At 40.0% G+C, this 13,897-nt stretch overlaps 2 protein-coding genes across 2 annotated transcripts in view; one reads left to right on the forward strand and one right to left on the reverse strand.

The window, feature by feature from the left end:
- Positions 1-4,543, forward strand: part of HADHA (hydroxyacyl-CoA dehydrogenase trifunctional multienzyme complex subunit alpha) — a 34,006-nt gene extending 29,463 nt beyond the window's left edge. Inside the window, exons 18-20 of the mRNA XM_034421193.3 lie at positions 1,252-1,366; positions 3,290-3,435; positions 4,100-4,543. Coding sequence (XP_034277084.2) covers positions 1,252-1,366; positions 3,290-3,435; positions 4,100-4,254 — 416 coding nt within the window. The 3' untranslated portion in view covers positions 4,255-4,543. The remainder of the gene's footprint in view (positions 1-1,251; positions 1,367-3,289; positions 3,436-4,099) is intronic.
- A 1,476-nt stretch (positions 4,544-6,019) lies between these two features.
- Positions 6,020-13,897, reverse strand: part of GAREM2 (GRB2 associated regulator of MAPK1 subtype 2) — a 34,008-nt gene continuing 26,130 nt past the window's right edge. The window contains exons 5-6 of the mRNA XM_034421190.3: positions 9,830-9,993; positions 6,020-8,528 (exon numbers count right to left, since the gene is read on the reverse strand). Of these exons, the coding sequence (XP_034277081.2) occupies positions 7,634-8,528; positions 9,830-9,993 (1,059 nt within the window). The 3' untranslated portion in view covers positions 6,020-7,633. The remainder of the gene's footprint in view (positions 8,529-9,829; positions 9,994-13,897) is intronic.

The raw sequence follows: 13,897 nt of genomic DNA on the forward strand, positions 1-13,897 counted from the left end.
AGTGATCGCTCAAAGTTACAATGGCACTGAAAAATGTGACTTATGACCATTCTCCACACGACCATTCCTGAACCCCCACAGTGTCATGATCAAAATTCAGTTTCTTGGCAACTGATTCATATTTATGAGGGTTGCAGTGCCCCAGGGTCATGTGATCACTTTGTGACATTCTAACAAGCAAAGTCAATGGGGAAGCTAAATTCACTTAACAAATGTTATTAACTTAATGCAGTGATTCACTTAACAACTGTGGCAAGAAAGGTCATAAAATGAGACAAAACTCACTTAAGAACCATCTCATTTAGCAACAGATTTTGGGCTCAATTGTTGTAAATTGAGGACTACCTGTAAAGAATGATATGACAGGACATTGTCACTTTTCCCCTATTACTTCTGCATGAAGAAATTGCTGGATCTCAGCTTTCTGAAATCAGTTTGAAAACAAAGAGATGAGCCCCGGGAAAGATGGTTTATTTGTCAGATCCATTTTTTCCCTCATTTTAAGCCCTGTTTTCTCAGAGTAACTTGATATCTGCTGCATTGGTCTGCATCACTACAGGGAAAGCGGTGACTACGGATGACGAACATTAGAGCTGGTCCCAGTCTCTGGGTTCATTTCTTGATTCTAAAAGTAATGTTTCTCCACCTTGGCAACTTTTAAGATGGGTGAATTTCAACTCCCAGAATCCTCCAACCAGCAAGCCCTTGCTGGCTGGAGAAATCTGGGAGTTGAAGTCCATCCGTCCTAAAATTGCCAAGGTGGAAAAATATTCTAAAAGTAATTTGGGATATGGCTGAGTTAAACAGGTTTCCAATGACTGGGTCATGCCATGCATTCTGCTTTTGTTATTGTTAGGACAGTTGCTACTATAGAGACCAGTACATGAGTTAAGTCACTTATTCAACCTGTCAGAGCTGGAAGTCTTCATGGACTTCAAGTTCCATAGATACGATGTGGTAGAATTAGTATCAGCTGCTACTGTTGGTCACAACAGTTTATCCTAATTATTGTAAATTTGAGCAATTGCTAAACAAGGCAGTCAGTAAATGATGACTACCTCTAGATTTTTTAGAGGAAAATGGTCACTGAATTTTAGGATAGAAGAATATTTTCCCCACTCCCTACCCCATTCTTCTTTCCAAAAGGTAGAGCATCTTTTTGAGCTTTCCTGTATTTATCTTTTCTCGTCAATGTTTGTCATTTTTGATACTAAGTGCATCCTCACTACCCTCTTATCTTTCATTTGACAGGCCGCAAAGCCGGAAAAGGCTTTTATCTTTACAAGCAAGGCGTAAAGAATCGGGATCTCAACAATGGAATGAATGAAATTCTAGAGAAATTCAAAATAGTTGCCAACCCAGTGGTGTAAGTGGGAAAAGAGAAGTTTCCTAAATAGATACAGCATTTCAGAATAAGGCCTGATCGTTGGCTTTACTTAATTCCCTGCATGCATGCAAATACATAACAGCTGCCATATGGAATTAGAACGTCCATTTAGCACAGGGGTGTCAAACTCACATTGTCACGGTGTCGTCATGTGATGTACTGTATTTTTCGGAGTATAAGATGCACTTTTTCCCCCCTAAAAGGGGCTGAAAATTTGGGTAGTCTTATACTCCGAATGTAGCTTTTTTGAAGCTTTTTTTCAGCCCTAACGCACTAGCGAGTGAAGCAATCCCCTCCGACTCTCAGCTATGCTTTAGAAGCTTCTTTTCAGACCTAATGAGATGCTAGAGAGTGAAGCTTCTGGAGCTTTGAGCTTTTCTCATTGCTTCTCTCTCCAAAGATCAGCTGTGCCTTAGAAGCTGTTTTTTATCCCCAAGCAGGGGATAAAAAAACCAGCAAACTAATGTGCTGAAGCTGACCAGACTAAGGACGCTAGCCAGATGAATACCTGGTAGGCAGATTTTTTTTCCTATTTTCCTTCCCAAAAACTAAGCTGCATCTTATATTCCCGTCCGGCTTATACTCCAAAAAATACGGTATGTTTTTTCCCCTTCACTAAATCAGATGTGGGCGTGGCCAGCGCGTGATACATCCAGCCCACGAGTTTGACAGCTCTGATTTAGCACAATTTATTTTACTGTGGCAATATTTCAGCTGGAGCTTTTCCTAAAATTTGCTGTCAGAAATCTTTACACATTTTGCATGTAGAACATCTCAGAATCGACATGGGAACATCTGCATGTAAAAGCAAAGTGGAATTGTCTCTGGTGTGCACAAAAGCAGCATCATTTGAGCATACGTTCAAGCAAAAAATTACTAGCTCCAAAACAAGATGAATATTCCTTTGATATATAAATCCATATCCATGTTGGTTTTCTCCTAAGTATTGCAAATTTATATTTTCAATTGGATCCTAGTTTGCTTTCAACCTGCCCCCCTTCTGCAAAATACAAAAAATAGGCTTTTGCCATTTTTTGCCATCACTTTTGCCAAAAAATAGGCTTTTGCCATCACAATAGGCTTTTGCCATCAATAGGAAATGCCATTTTGCCATTTCCTGAAATCGTTATATTATTATTATTATTATTATTATTATTATTATTATTATTATTATTATTAGTTAATCTTTAGTGAGATTCACAGCCTTTGAGGCTGGTTTATAGCTCAGCAGCTCGAGTCCTAACCAAGGACCTAGGAACTGTTAAGGTATCGTCGGAGGATGTAAACTGTTCCAAGTAAGGTGGTTTTTTGTAGAGTCAAAATGTTCAAGTCCGGCAATTTTAGAATTTCTAAATAGCGGGGCAGCCCTTTGGGTATTGCTCCAAGGGCTCCAATTACAATCGGGACAACACACGATTTCTTTTTCCACAGTCGCTCAACTTCAATTTGTAAGTCCCGGTACTTGGTGATTTTTTCTTGCTGCTTATCTTCAATTCGTGCATCACCAGGTATTGCAATGTCATTATTTCTATGCTGCCCACTCTCCGAGGACTCTGGGCGGCTTACACCAAAGATAGTATACTAAATAGCATATTGCCCCCAACAATCTGGGTCCTCATTTTACCCACCTCGGAAGGATGGAAGGCTGAGTCAACCTTGAGCCGGTGAGATTTGATCCACTGATCAGCTGAAATAGCTGCAGTACTGCACTCTAACCACTCTAACCACTGCGCCACCTCGGCTCAATCTTCAGTTAACTGAAGATTGCTGAGAATTGTCAACCCTGCCACTGGATATTAGTCCCCACCGTTCAATGTCACTGGCTTGTGCCTCTCTGTTTCAGCTGCTGTGTTTCTAATCTAGCTGTGAGGGTGGTTAATGAATTACTGCTTCCCTTCCCAGGTCCACAGAGAAAGATATCCAAATGCGTTTGGTGACTAGGTTTGTAAATGAAGCCATTCTGACCTTACAAGAGGGCATCCTCAGCAATCCTGTGGAGGGGGACATTGGAGCTGTATTTGGACTAGGCTTTCCACCATGCCTGGGAGGTGAGTCTTGTCATTCAGCCAGGAATTAATCAACGTCTTTTATATAGCCGAAGGGTTGGAAACAATAATGGAAAAAAAATCTTACAAGCGCCTTTCGAAGTGGTAGTAATTTGGGTTGCATTTTTTTTCAGTTGGTAATGTAGAATTGGTAGTAGGATTGACTCGTTCCAGAGTATAACTCCTTCCATAAGGAAATACTTCTTGAGCGCTTGCAAATAGGCATTAAATATTCAAACTACGGAAATCTTTCTTAGCAGCAGCAATGCAATTTTAGCAACCCTACAGTGTTCTTGAGGGTTACCAGGAATTGGCAATAGTTGAACTGTAGTTCCAGTGCTTGCTCTCCAGAGATAAGTACAGGCAACCTGGTGTCCTCTGAATGTGTTGAACTGCATTTCTCACCATTTCATGCCATACATTTTGCTGTGTAAAGTTCTCTGTGGCTCCAGAGTTTGTAAGATCCAGTGGAACTTGATTGCCCACAATTACATAGTTCGCCTTCCAAATTATTTTTTATCACATACCTAGATGCATTAATGTTTGTAACCAAGGTATAATGGCAGTCGAGGCCAGCGTTATGAAATAATTTTGGCATAAAGACCACATTGTTTAGGAAGTCTTACCTTCTCCTCTTCCTCCCTCACTTCTGTGAATGTTGTGGCAGGCCCCTTCCAATATGCAGACTACTTTGGGGCCCAGCAGCTCGTGGACTGCATGAAGAAGTATGAAGATGTCTATGGGAGTCAGTTCACACCATGCCAGTTGCTGCTTGACCATGCCAAGGACTCCAGCAAGAAATTTCACAAGAGAACTGCCTGAATGGGCATCTGCTAACCAAAAATAAAAGGGGAAGACCTACAAGACATCTTCGTATCGGAGGGCTGTGGGTTTTAACTCTTTTAAGTGCCTTAGTTATTTAGGCACTATTTCTTCCTGGCCCACCCCCCATCAGGCTGAATGTCGATTTCCCCATTATCACGAGAAAGAATGGGGAGGTTTCTGCTCAAAGTATGGTACTTTTCAGGCCCATTGCAAGGAACTACTCATCGGAAAGCAGATGTAGCTTGCAGAAAATTCATAAGAATAAATTCTAGTGTATTGTTCTGTACATAATTTTGTCATTCATTCGGGGTTAGAACTGCTATTAAAGTGTTGCTGGCTAAAATAAGGTTCAGTTGAGGCTGAAACCTCTGAAGGAATCTGTGCTGTAATAAGATTAGTTTATCAAAGATCATTTGAAGATCTCCAGAGCATTCTGGAAAGTCTACCACCGGTTATATAAGTAAGTCTCCAATAAATCTGAGAATGCAGGGATTTTCAGCATGGAGTTGGGATTTTGCTAATACTAGAGTTCATGAAGTTTTACATACAATTTTTGTGCTATATCCAGGGCAAAACACAAATTATGGAAGATTTGCACAAAATATATACATGCATCAAAACAAAAACATGCTGTGTAAAAATGAGAGAACAAGTAAAATGTTTGCATGCATTAGCTCACAAAATAATACCTGTTCATCACATTCCTTTAGGACACTCAACGTATTTTCTTTTTCTTATGCATAAACACAAGGTTTAACATTCTATTTTTATTTTTTTCAGAAATGCTTTGTAATGTAGAGTTATCCTTGACAATATAGTGTTGGAGGCAGTATAATTAAATTCATTGCGGAGAGCTTGTAGCTCAAGGGCATCAATAGGCAGCTGGAGTGTATTGGCAAACCATGTTGAAGACATTTAAGTTAAATGAACAAAAGTTGCCCAAGAATCTTTACTGAGACTGGAACTTCCTAACGTACACAAAAACAATCTAGGTTGGAGGTGAGGAAGCACACGATACAGCATTATTGAAGGAAGTTTTTAAAACATTCGGGGGGGGGGGCTGCTAAGAGCTCCAAAAGTATCCAAATTAGGACAATCGGCATTTACAATCCAAAAGTAATCCCATGTATGGAAATAAATACTTGTCAAAATACTGAAGCAGATGAAGGCATCTTTCTCCAGCCAGATGCTTTAAATAAAACAAATCAGCCTTCAAGGGATGGGGATCCAGCAGACTTTGGCTTATTTTGTATGTTGCCAGTGGGGAAGGGGGGAGAAGCCCATCTTTTCAGTGTCAGTTGCTGGGGAACATAAGCAGGAGTGTAGTTCTGTGTTACTTTACTTGAAAGCTTCTTTGAGGTTATCTCATTGTGTGAAGACACTTGAACGAGAGTGGCTCTTAATCTGATGTAGCATCATTGCTTTGGTTCTCACTCTTCCCATTTTTGCTGAAACTAGCTGATACTCTAGTTGCTGTTTACAACAGCAACTAGAGTCTCCAGCCCCCTCCGGTCCGCAGCCCACTACCAGGTCTTGAGCCATTCAAAATTGGGCCACAGAAATGGCCGAGTGTGTTTGCATCCCTACTTGTGCAAATAGCAGCCAAGTGCATGCACTCGCCATTTGCACAAGCATGTGCTTGCCGCTCATATGGAACCATCCCCTCTCCCCCCACCCCACCCCCCTGGCCAGACCAGAAAGGTTGGGGAACTCTGCTATAACAGATATTGTTTCTTGCTAAACAACATATTCTAGGCACACATTTTTAAATAAATGTTTATTTGATTAATGCAGTACTAAAAGTAGAAATGAATATATTGAACTCCTCTAGGCTTAAACCATTTAGCCCCATTTTCTGCTAAAAACAATTGTGAAAGTTGTGGTCGTCTTAGGAAACAGGCAGTTGCTGCTGAAATATGGAAAACGTGACAGTAGTAGGCAGGCAATAACAGAATGAAATTGCCAGGAGAAAGGAGAAAGATTAGTAAAATGCCTAGAGATTTACAGAGTGAGTTTTAAAAAAAAAAACCACCAACTGCCTATACATTATACTAAGGTGCAGTAAATAACTGCCATCCAAAAAAACAAAATCACAGACATCTGGTTAGGAGCAAATTACATGAAACTCACTGGGTGCTAGGGAATTTCTGCATAGGCAAAACTAGGCTGCCCAAATATTCCATAATTTTAGTGCAGAAACATGAAATTTAAGGCGCACACAGTTGTTACGCTTTTAGCCCTTTCAGCAGTGCAAAGGTGCTTCAAAAGTTCAAGTGTTTAGGAAGGTGGCCTTATGCAGCATCAGTGTTCTGTGTAAAGAGAGCAGAATCATCAAGCTTTTGCTACCCTGCAGCCCTTTTGACTTGCAGATGGGTGGACACCACTGTCAGCATTGCACACGGATTTTGCAGAATGAGCACTTCTAGATTACTCTAAAACCCTTCTTTTAAGCCCATTCATTTTCTGCATGCAGGATGCTTTCTCCATAGGGCAACACTGAAATTAGCCTGCATGTGGAAGTAAGGCTCTAAGCAATACTGTAAAATACAAATTGACACACTGACATTTTAATCTAGACCCCAGATTAAGGATCAGGGTTTCTAGGGCAGAGATTGCCAGGTGAGTTCTATCCAAACCTCTTTCAGCTATAAAGTTGTCTACATTTCATTCGAAAGGTTTAATTATAAAACCTTATGAGGGCATTTGGGGAAAAGAAATGCAAATATACTTTCTCTACTTGTGTGTGTGTGTGTGTATCATAAGTCATTGCTGTTACTTTTTCTTCTATGTCAAGAGCCCCCCTCAAATTGATTGCCTCCAAACAATCATAAGGATACATATTCATTACTTGTCCCTTACTAAAACAAAACCCCTCCAAGCTAATGTTACGTGAAACAATCAGGAGATGAATAGGGATGTTATCACAGGAAAAGTAGGCAGCTTGGCTCTGGTGATTCTGAGACTTGGCCAGAAAGGGAACATGTAACCTTCTTCCCACAAATTGGCTATGCTGCTTTCCTCCTCTTCCACACTATCAATGCAAGAAATTACGTAAGGCAATAACTCTCCTTGCTAATCTTGGCACAAAGACTATCAATAGGAACTCATCATAAAGTATCATTCATGTGCAACCGTTGAGGCTTCTGTTTTGCTCTGATTTCTACTTTGCCCATTTCCATAAAAGGAAATTTGTAACTTCCTGCCAATTTCTTGTGTTGATTTGTGGTTAAAACTGACATCATCAAAATCCTGCGTTGCTCTTGGGTTCATGTCCTGCTATCATTTTTGAGATAGTGGTATCTGCTTTGGCCTCTCCCCTAGGGGGAGAGCCTGAATCTAACTCCTGCAATCCACAGAGAAACGTTTCCTCACCAGTCTAGATCTTGGGCCTCCAGCCCTTGATGAACTGCATTATTTTTTTGACTTGAAGTTTGGTAAGATGAAAATCCTCAGATAGGATCTCCTCAGTGAGTTGAACAAAGATACTACCATCGATGCGTTCCCGAGCAAAGAAGCTGACCACATCCTCAGAGAGGCCGATGAAGCGCAAGGACCTAGATACCTCCTCAAGTGACAGCGCTGATAAGTCACCAGGAGGCTGCCAGGGTGAGCCATCCCCATTCAAACGGGCAGGAGGTGCCTCAATGACCCCCTGAGCCAGATAAAGGTGGGTGATGCCACCTTCAGAACCATGAACAATGGTGGATGACAAAGGGGCTACTGACGTCCGAATGACAATATTTTCAGCCGTGTCAAAGGGTTTCGATGAGCGAGGTGGTGGTGCAGGACTACAGTGCCCCTCTGGGGAGGAAGTGCCTTCAAAGGGGTCAAAAGTGTCTATGGAAGAGGCAGCTGTCTTCTGCCAATCAAGAGATTCCAGCCAATCCGAGGAGCCTGAAGAAGCTGGACTGGAAGAGTATGCTGGATTGGAAAAGGGGTTAAGAGCACCAAAGGGAGCAAAGCGTTTCTGTGGAGGGGGAGGCTTCAGGCGAGGGCAGCTATGGTAGCTCTTGATGGCGTTGGCATCAGTGCTCCCCAGCAGAGGTGTGGATCTCCCAGTGGCCACACTTGAGCCTGGATCATTACATGGCCAAGGGTCAGACCAGGAAGACATCTGTGCAGGTGGGGGCTGAGATGGCAATTGTATTTGAGGGCTGGCCAACTGCCGACTAGTGGACTCTCCAACTTTGCAGTCACTCCATGTGCAGGGATAGCAGTACAAGGAGTAGGAGTCCGGAGATGGGGAGCAGCTACCACTTCGTGGCCTTGAACTGGCAGGCAAAGAAAACAAACAGTATCAGAGCTAGCTCAAGTGAAATGGGATTTGGAGCTCTCTGATCATAAATCTGGAGCAGATTAGTGTCTTAAAACCACAGTGGACAAATCCAGCAACATCTAAAGATGTGCACTCCCACCTCCAGAGTTTTGCCAATGCACGGTTCCAACTTAATTTGAAAAACCTTGTGCTCACTACTCCAAATACATCTTTGCCTGACAACAAAGAAGGCTAAGAGGCATTTCACGCATGTGGAATATGCTGTTTCCATAGATTTAAGCATATACAAATCTCTTGAAAATGAAAAATTACCATAATCCATCCAATATTGCTTGTTGTTAAAAAGGCATTGCTGTCATTTTCATTCAACCTCCCCAACTTCTAACTCTGGAAGTTTCTTCCCAATCAAGTATATTGTTAGGTAAAATATAAATGGCAGGAGCCAAACAGGATACAATGCTGCCCCTTTTCATTTCTTTTTTTTTCTGAGACCCACAGAAAGTTCAAAAGTGCCACAGCCATGGGAATAAAAGGTCAACGTTTTTACAAAGGTTTTTTGAGAATCCAAACATATAGTCCAAAATAATGGGGAGGCATAGCTCCTTTTATCAAAGCCATGCTTATCTTCAATGGAAAGATACTTTATGTGCCTGGTACTGTTACATATAATTAAGCTTTCCATAATAATGTACCTTTTAGGACATTTGCTTAGGAAAAAACAGAGCCAGCAAGCAGACAAACCTGAGGGAAAAGTGTTATTTATTTTGTATAATTAACTCTCAGGATTAAAAATCTTATTTATTATTTCCTGGTAAATATAGCAATGTGTTTTCTCTTTTTTTGCGTAAAACTTTAACAGAGGGCTAAATTTTCTAGCATCAAGGTAGGAAGATTCTATGCTTCCTTTCTGACACCTGAGAATGCCTCTGTTAAAGGTCAACCAACAAGAAAAGTTCTACTCATATGGCATTTCCTTTCTTGCTGTTGTACTCAGCATGCCTGCACATCCCCTGAATCTAGCAATAGTAAGTGCACAGCTGACTCATGCAGCCAATTCAGTGATAAGAAGGAAGATCATTCAAGGCCTCTGGATACCAGCCCAGAAGTCTATACTTTAAGACTTCATTCATAATAATATTGCGTCTTACAGTACACAAAGAAAGACGATAAAGCAAATGCCTTTAAGCATATGCAGTACTTTCTTCTCCCCATTCTCATCTTCCCAACTGAGTTCCTACAAGGAAGGCTACATCTCACAACTCCCTCTATAGAAGCAATCCCAGTTCCATCACTCACATGTCATGAAGTCCAGATGAGTAGTATGAGAGGTTGGCACTGGGTGATACTGCCGCTTGGAGCTTGGGGAAGCGCACAGGCATTGGAGGGCTGGAGGTGGCCGATGTGTGGGCACCACGTGGTGGCACAGGGGGAGCAACAAGGAGACGACATTCCTCTCTCACCTATGAAAAGATTGGGGATAAGATGGTTATTTGCTGGGTTGATGGGCCAAATACAATCAAAGATATTTTCTGCAGCAGATTGATCACACATGTCCATACAGACTGAAAAAGGCATTTTCAAAGACTTCAAGCAGAGCTATACAACACTTTAGAAACTGGATGTTTTCAAGCCTGTTTTTTCCAAGATTACTTGAAAAGATAGAGATGATTCAACTTCCTGTCAATTACCCCTTACTTTTGTTTTCTTGGATTTACGTCTAATCTTAACAAAGTAGAATGGAATGAAAATTACAGGGCATAATTTAACCAAGGTATATGAAGTTACATACTTAGCTGACCAGAGTTGTTTCATAGTGAGATGGGTACCATATAAATTTAATAAATAATTAGGGGGAAAATGAAAACAAATGAGAAAACAGATTTTGGAAGATCAGAAGACTGCATTGTGGTCCTTTCATGCGCTATACTAGGTCAATGTTGCAGATAACATTGCCTGTCAAACTCATATCTGGACTGGCTTTAAGATCCAATCTGTAATGTTTAATAAATGCTACCAGAAACTATGTGTGTGTCCTACAGAGAGCTAGAAGGTTTTTTTTTTAATAAAAGCTGTTAATATAGAAAGTGCCCATGTAGAAAGTTTGCAAATAGATGTTGGTTAGAGAGGGATTGGCAAAGTGTAAACACAAGGTAACAGTTTCATTAACATGCAAAATGCTGAGAAGAAACTAGATAAGAAACTATAATGACAATCAAATCCTCAAGTGCCATTAAAACAGAATAATTGATTACTAAGAGAGATGGCAAGCTCCCTTCCACTGGCTATGTAGTTGAGGATATTTTAATTTATATCTCTACACTGAGCAAAAGATTGGGTTCAATGATCTAAATTACCTTTTGTAAGGCTTTGTTCATCCAGGGAATGGTGTGGATATTTCAAACATGGGAAGGGACGTGGAAAACACGGGGAGCACAAAGGTTTGTTAAAAGGAAAATCAGAAATTGTACATTACTGAAACACAGGAATAGGAGGTCAAGCTATAAAACTATATCTTCAATATAAGATTATGAGATGCAAAGGGCTTTCCCAAATAATGCACAATTTTACAACGATCAGTCAGGTTTTAAATTTACACTGAGAGAACCATCAAAGAGTCTATAAATAAATAAAGGTCTATATTTGCAAGAAATGCTTGGATATTAACTTTGAAAATACTATTAGCAGATATCACTGATGGGCAGAATTTGTCAGTCCTTTAAGGAAGATATTTCACTGCAGGTAAGAAAGAACTGAGTACCCATTATTCTAAGCATGACCAAACTACAGCCAAATTCCATTTAAAAAAAAATAAATATAAACATTTGGAGATTATGTACTACGCTTAGGGCAGACCGAAGGTGGCATAGTTCTAAATTGTCTACGCCCAAAATTTCAAGCCTGGTGGCATAAGGTATTCTGTTGCGAGCAGAGGAGTGGAGGACTCTTCTTGTGAAATATCTCTAGATTCGCTCAATTGTATTAATGTCCGATATGCAGTGCGGGTTCCAGACAGATGAGCTGTATTCAAGAATTCGTCTAGCAAATGTTTTGTATGCTCTAGTTAGCAGTACAATATTACCAGAGAAGAAACTACCCAAGATTAGGTTAACAACTCTTAATGCCTTTTTGGCAATGTTTTTACAGTTGGCTCTGGCACTGAGATCATTAGAGATGAGTACTCCAAGGTCCTTGACAGAGTGAGAGAGAGATAGTGAAGAGCCAGTTATGTATGGGACTCATCTATAGTCCAACAAATACAGTACAAGCAGTGAGGTTGAACATTTATGGGTAGAGTCTTAACATATTACGATAAGAAGCCAAAGCTATACAGAAGACTTGAGAGAGACACAGGGAAGATTTGTCTGTTAGCCATCAATCTAGGATTCTATGCTGTATTGCATATCCCATGACTAAGAATCTATAGTCTTACTGTGGTAGACTCCCATGCTAAAGATAAGAAAGACAAGAGATGAAAGAGATGAAAGAAAGACCACCATAGTATTGAGTTATTCAAAGATGAACTTGGACCACAAAAAGAAAAAAGAGAGAAAGCAAAGTATTACTAATATAGAAGTTTTATTATTTATTTATTTATTTATTTATTTATTTATTTATTTATTTATTTATTTATTTTTAATTTGATTTATATGCCGCCCTTCTCCGGAGACTCAGGGCGGCTTACAATGTGTTAAGCAATAGCCTTCATACTTTTGTATATTTATACAAAGTCAGCTTATTGCCCCCACAATCTGGGTCCTCAATTTACCTACCTTAGAAAGGATGGAAGGCTGAGTCAACCTTGAGCCTGGTGAGATTCGAACTTACAGTAATTGCAGACAGCTGGTGTTAATCACAATGCTATCAGTCTGCTGAGCCACCAGGCCCCATTATTAACAGCAATTTATTATTTACAGTTAAATTTGTCAAATTCTTTTCTACTTGCTTATGATACTGTCCACAAACATGTATATTTCAGCTGTCTATAGCGGTATCTGTCTTTTTTTGTTTTTGTGTCTGGTTACTTTGGACAACAATTTGATATAGGCAGGTGCATCTCATCCAATGACAGAGACATTAGATAATCTAGTAGCTCAAGGGACAGTGGCTGCACCTGTACTGGGATGGTCTCAGAAAGCTGAACCACTGTCAGCAAATAAATTGAGACAGGGAAGAAACAATGCCCTAATCAAGCAACCATTGAGGAAGAAGCTACGTGACCATTAATTGGCAGGACAGCCAGCAAATTCCACTCTCCCTCATACTGATGTTAAAAAGTCTGGTAATGAAAGAAGAAAACAAGCTCAGTGTTCTGTATTTTCTAGGACCAGAAATGCCCTTAAAAACTAGCAACCGACAGATTGATCAGTACGTCACATTCTCTCTCTTTCCCACGCTCTCTCACACTCAAAGATCCTCACATTCTGTCATAAGGGAACAGGATATGGACAATAAGTTAAGAGTTCAATATCTTTTCCAAACACATTTCCACACAAAAATAGAGCACAATAATTCAAATTTTAGTTAACTCAATAAGCATATGAACAAAATTTCCTTATACTAAATGGAGGGCTAAAGCAGACGCGCATTTTTAAGGCAAAGTTGCACATTAAAAAAACAAACAAACACTGAGCTGCCAATTAACAAGGAAGTTCCATAACAAAGGCCTAATGATTTAGATGAAAAGAAACTGCACTTTGGGAAGAATGAATTATTACCAAAGGAAAATGCATTTTGGAGGGGACACCTCATTTCATTGACTCCTCTCATATTTATCAACTCCCTGTCTTCTCTAGTAATTAATTAGCATTCCATAGCTACTGAAGCTGCTTCGGCATCAGTATTGCTTTGGCTTTAATTTATTTTTCCTTCGTTCATTATAAACTTTAATTCTTATGGTTTTTTTCCCCATGAGAATTGCTATATCTTATTGATGTATGCAGAGTGATATTTTGGATACATAAATGGGTTATAAAATGTGTAAAATTCATTTTATATGAATGTTTATGATATATATTACCATATGTGTGTGTGTGTGTGTGTGTGTGTGTGTGTGTGTGTGTACATGCACACGTATGCACACACACAAAGAAATTGGTTGGTTGCTACTAGAAATGAAACAGTCCAGTCAGTTGCTTTCTATATTAGAATATTGTAGAGCAGATCCTGTTTGTTATTCCTTTATTACAGAATCATCAACAGTAACCCAAATGTCTTTCAAGGAAATATGGACAGCAAAAATCCCACTGAGCTTGTCACTGCTTCTGCTTCACACACATGAGCAGCATTTAAAGACTTAGGAAATTCAGATTTCTCAGTAAATAATCAACTTGGGGGAGAGACCGAAGACCACAACCAGTGATCAAT

The sequence above is a fragment of the Pantherophis guttatus genome, chromosome 1 (genome assembly GCF_059756535.1).
Source record: "Pantherophis guttatus breed Tessera chromosome 1, ASM5975653v1, whole genome shotgun sequence".
Lineage (NCBI taxonomy): Eukaryota > Metazoa > Chordata > Lepidosauria > Squamata > Colubridae > Pantherophis > Pantherophis guttatus.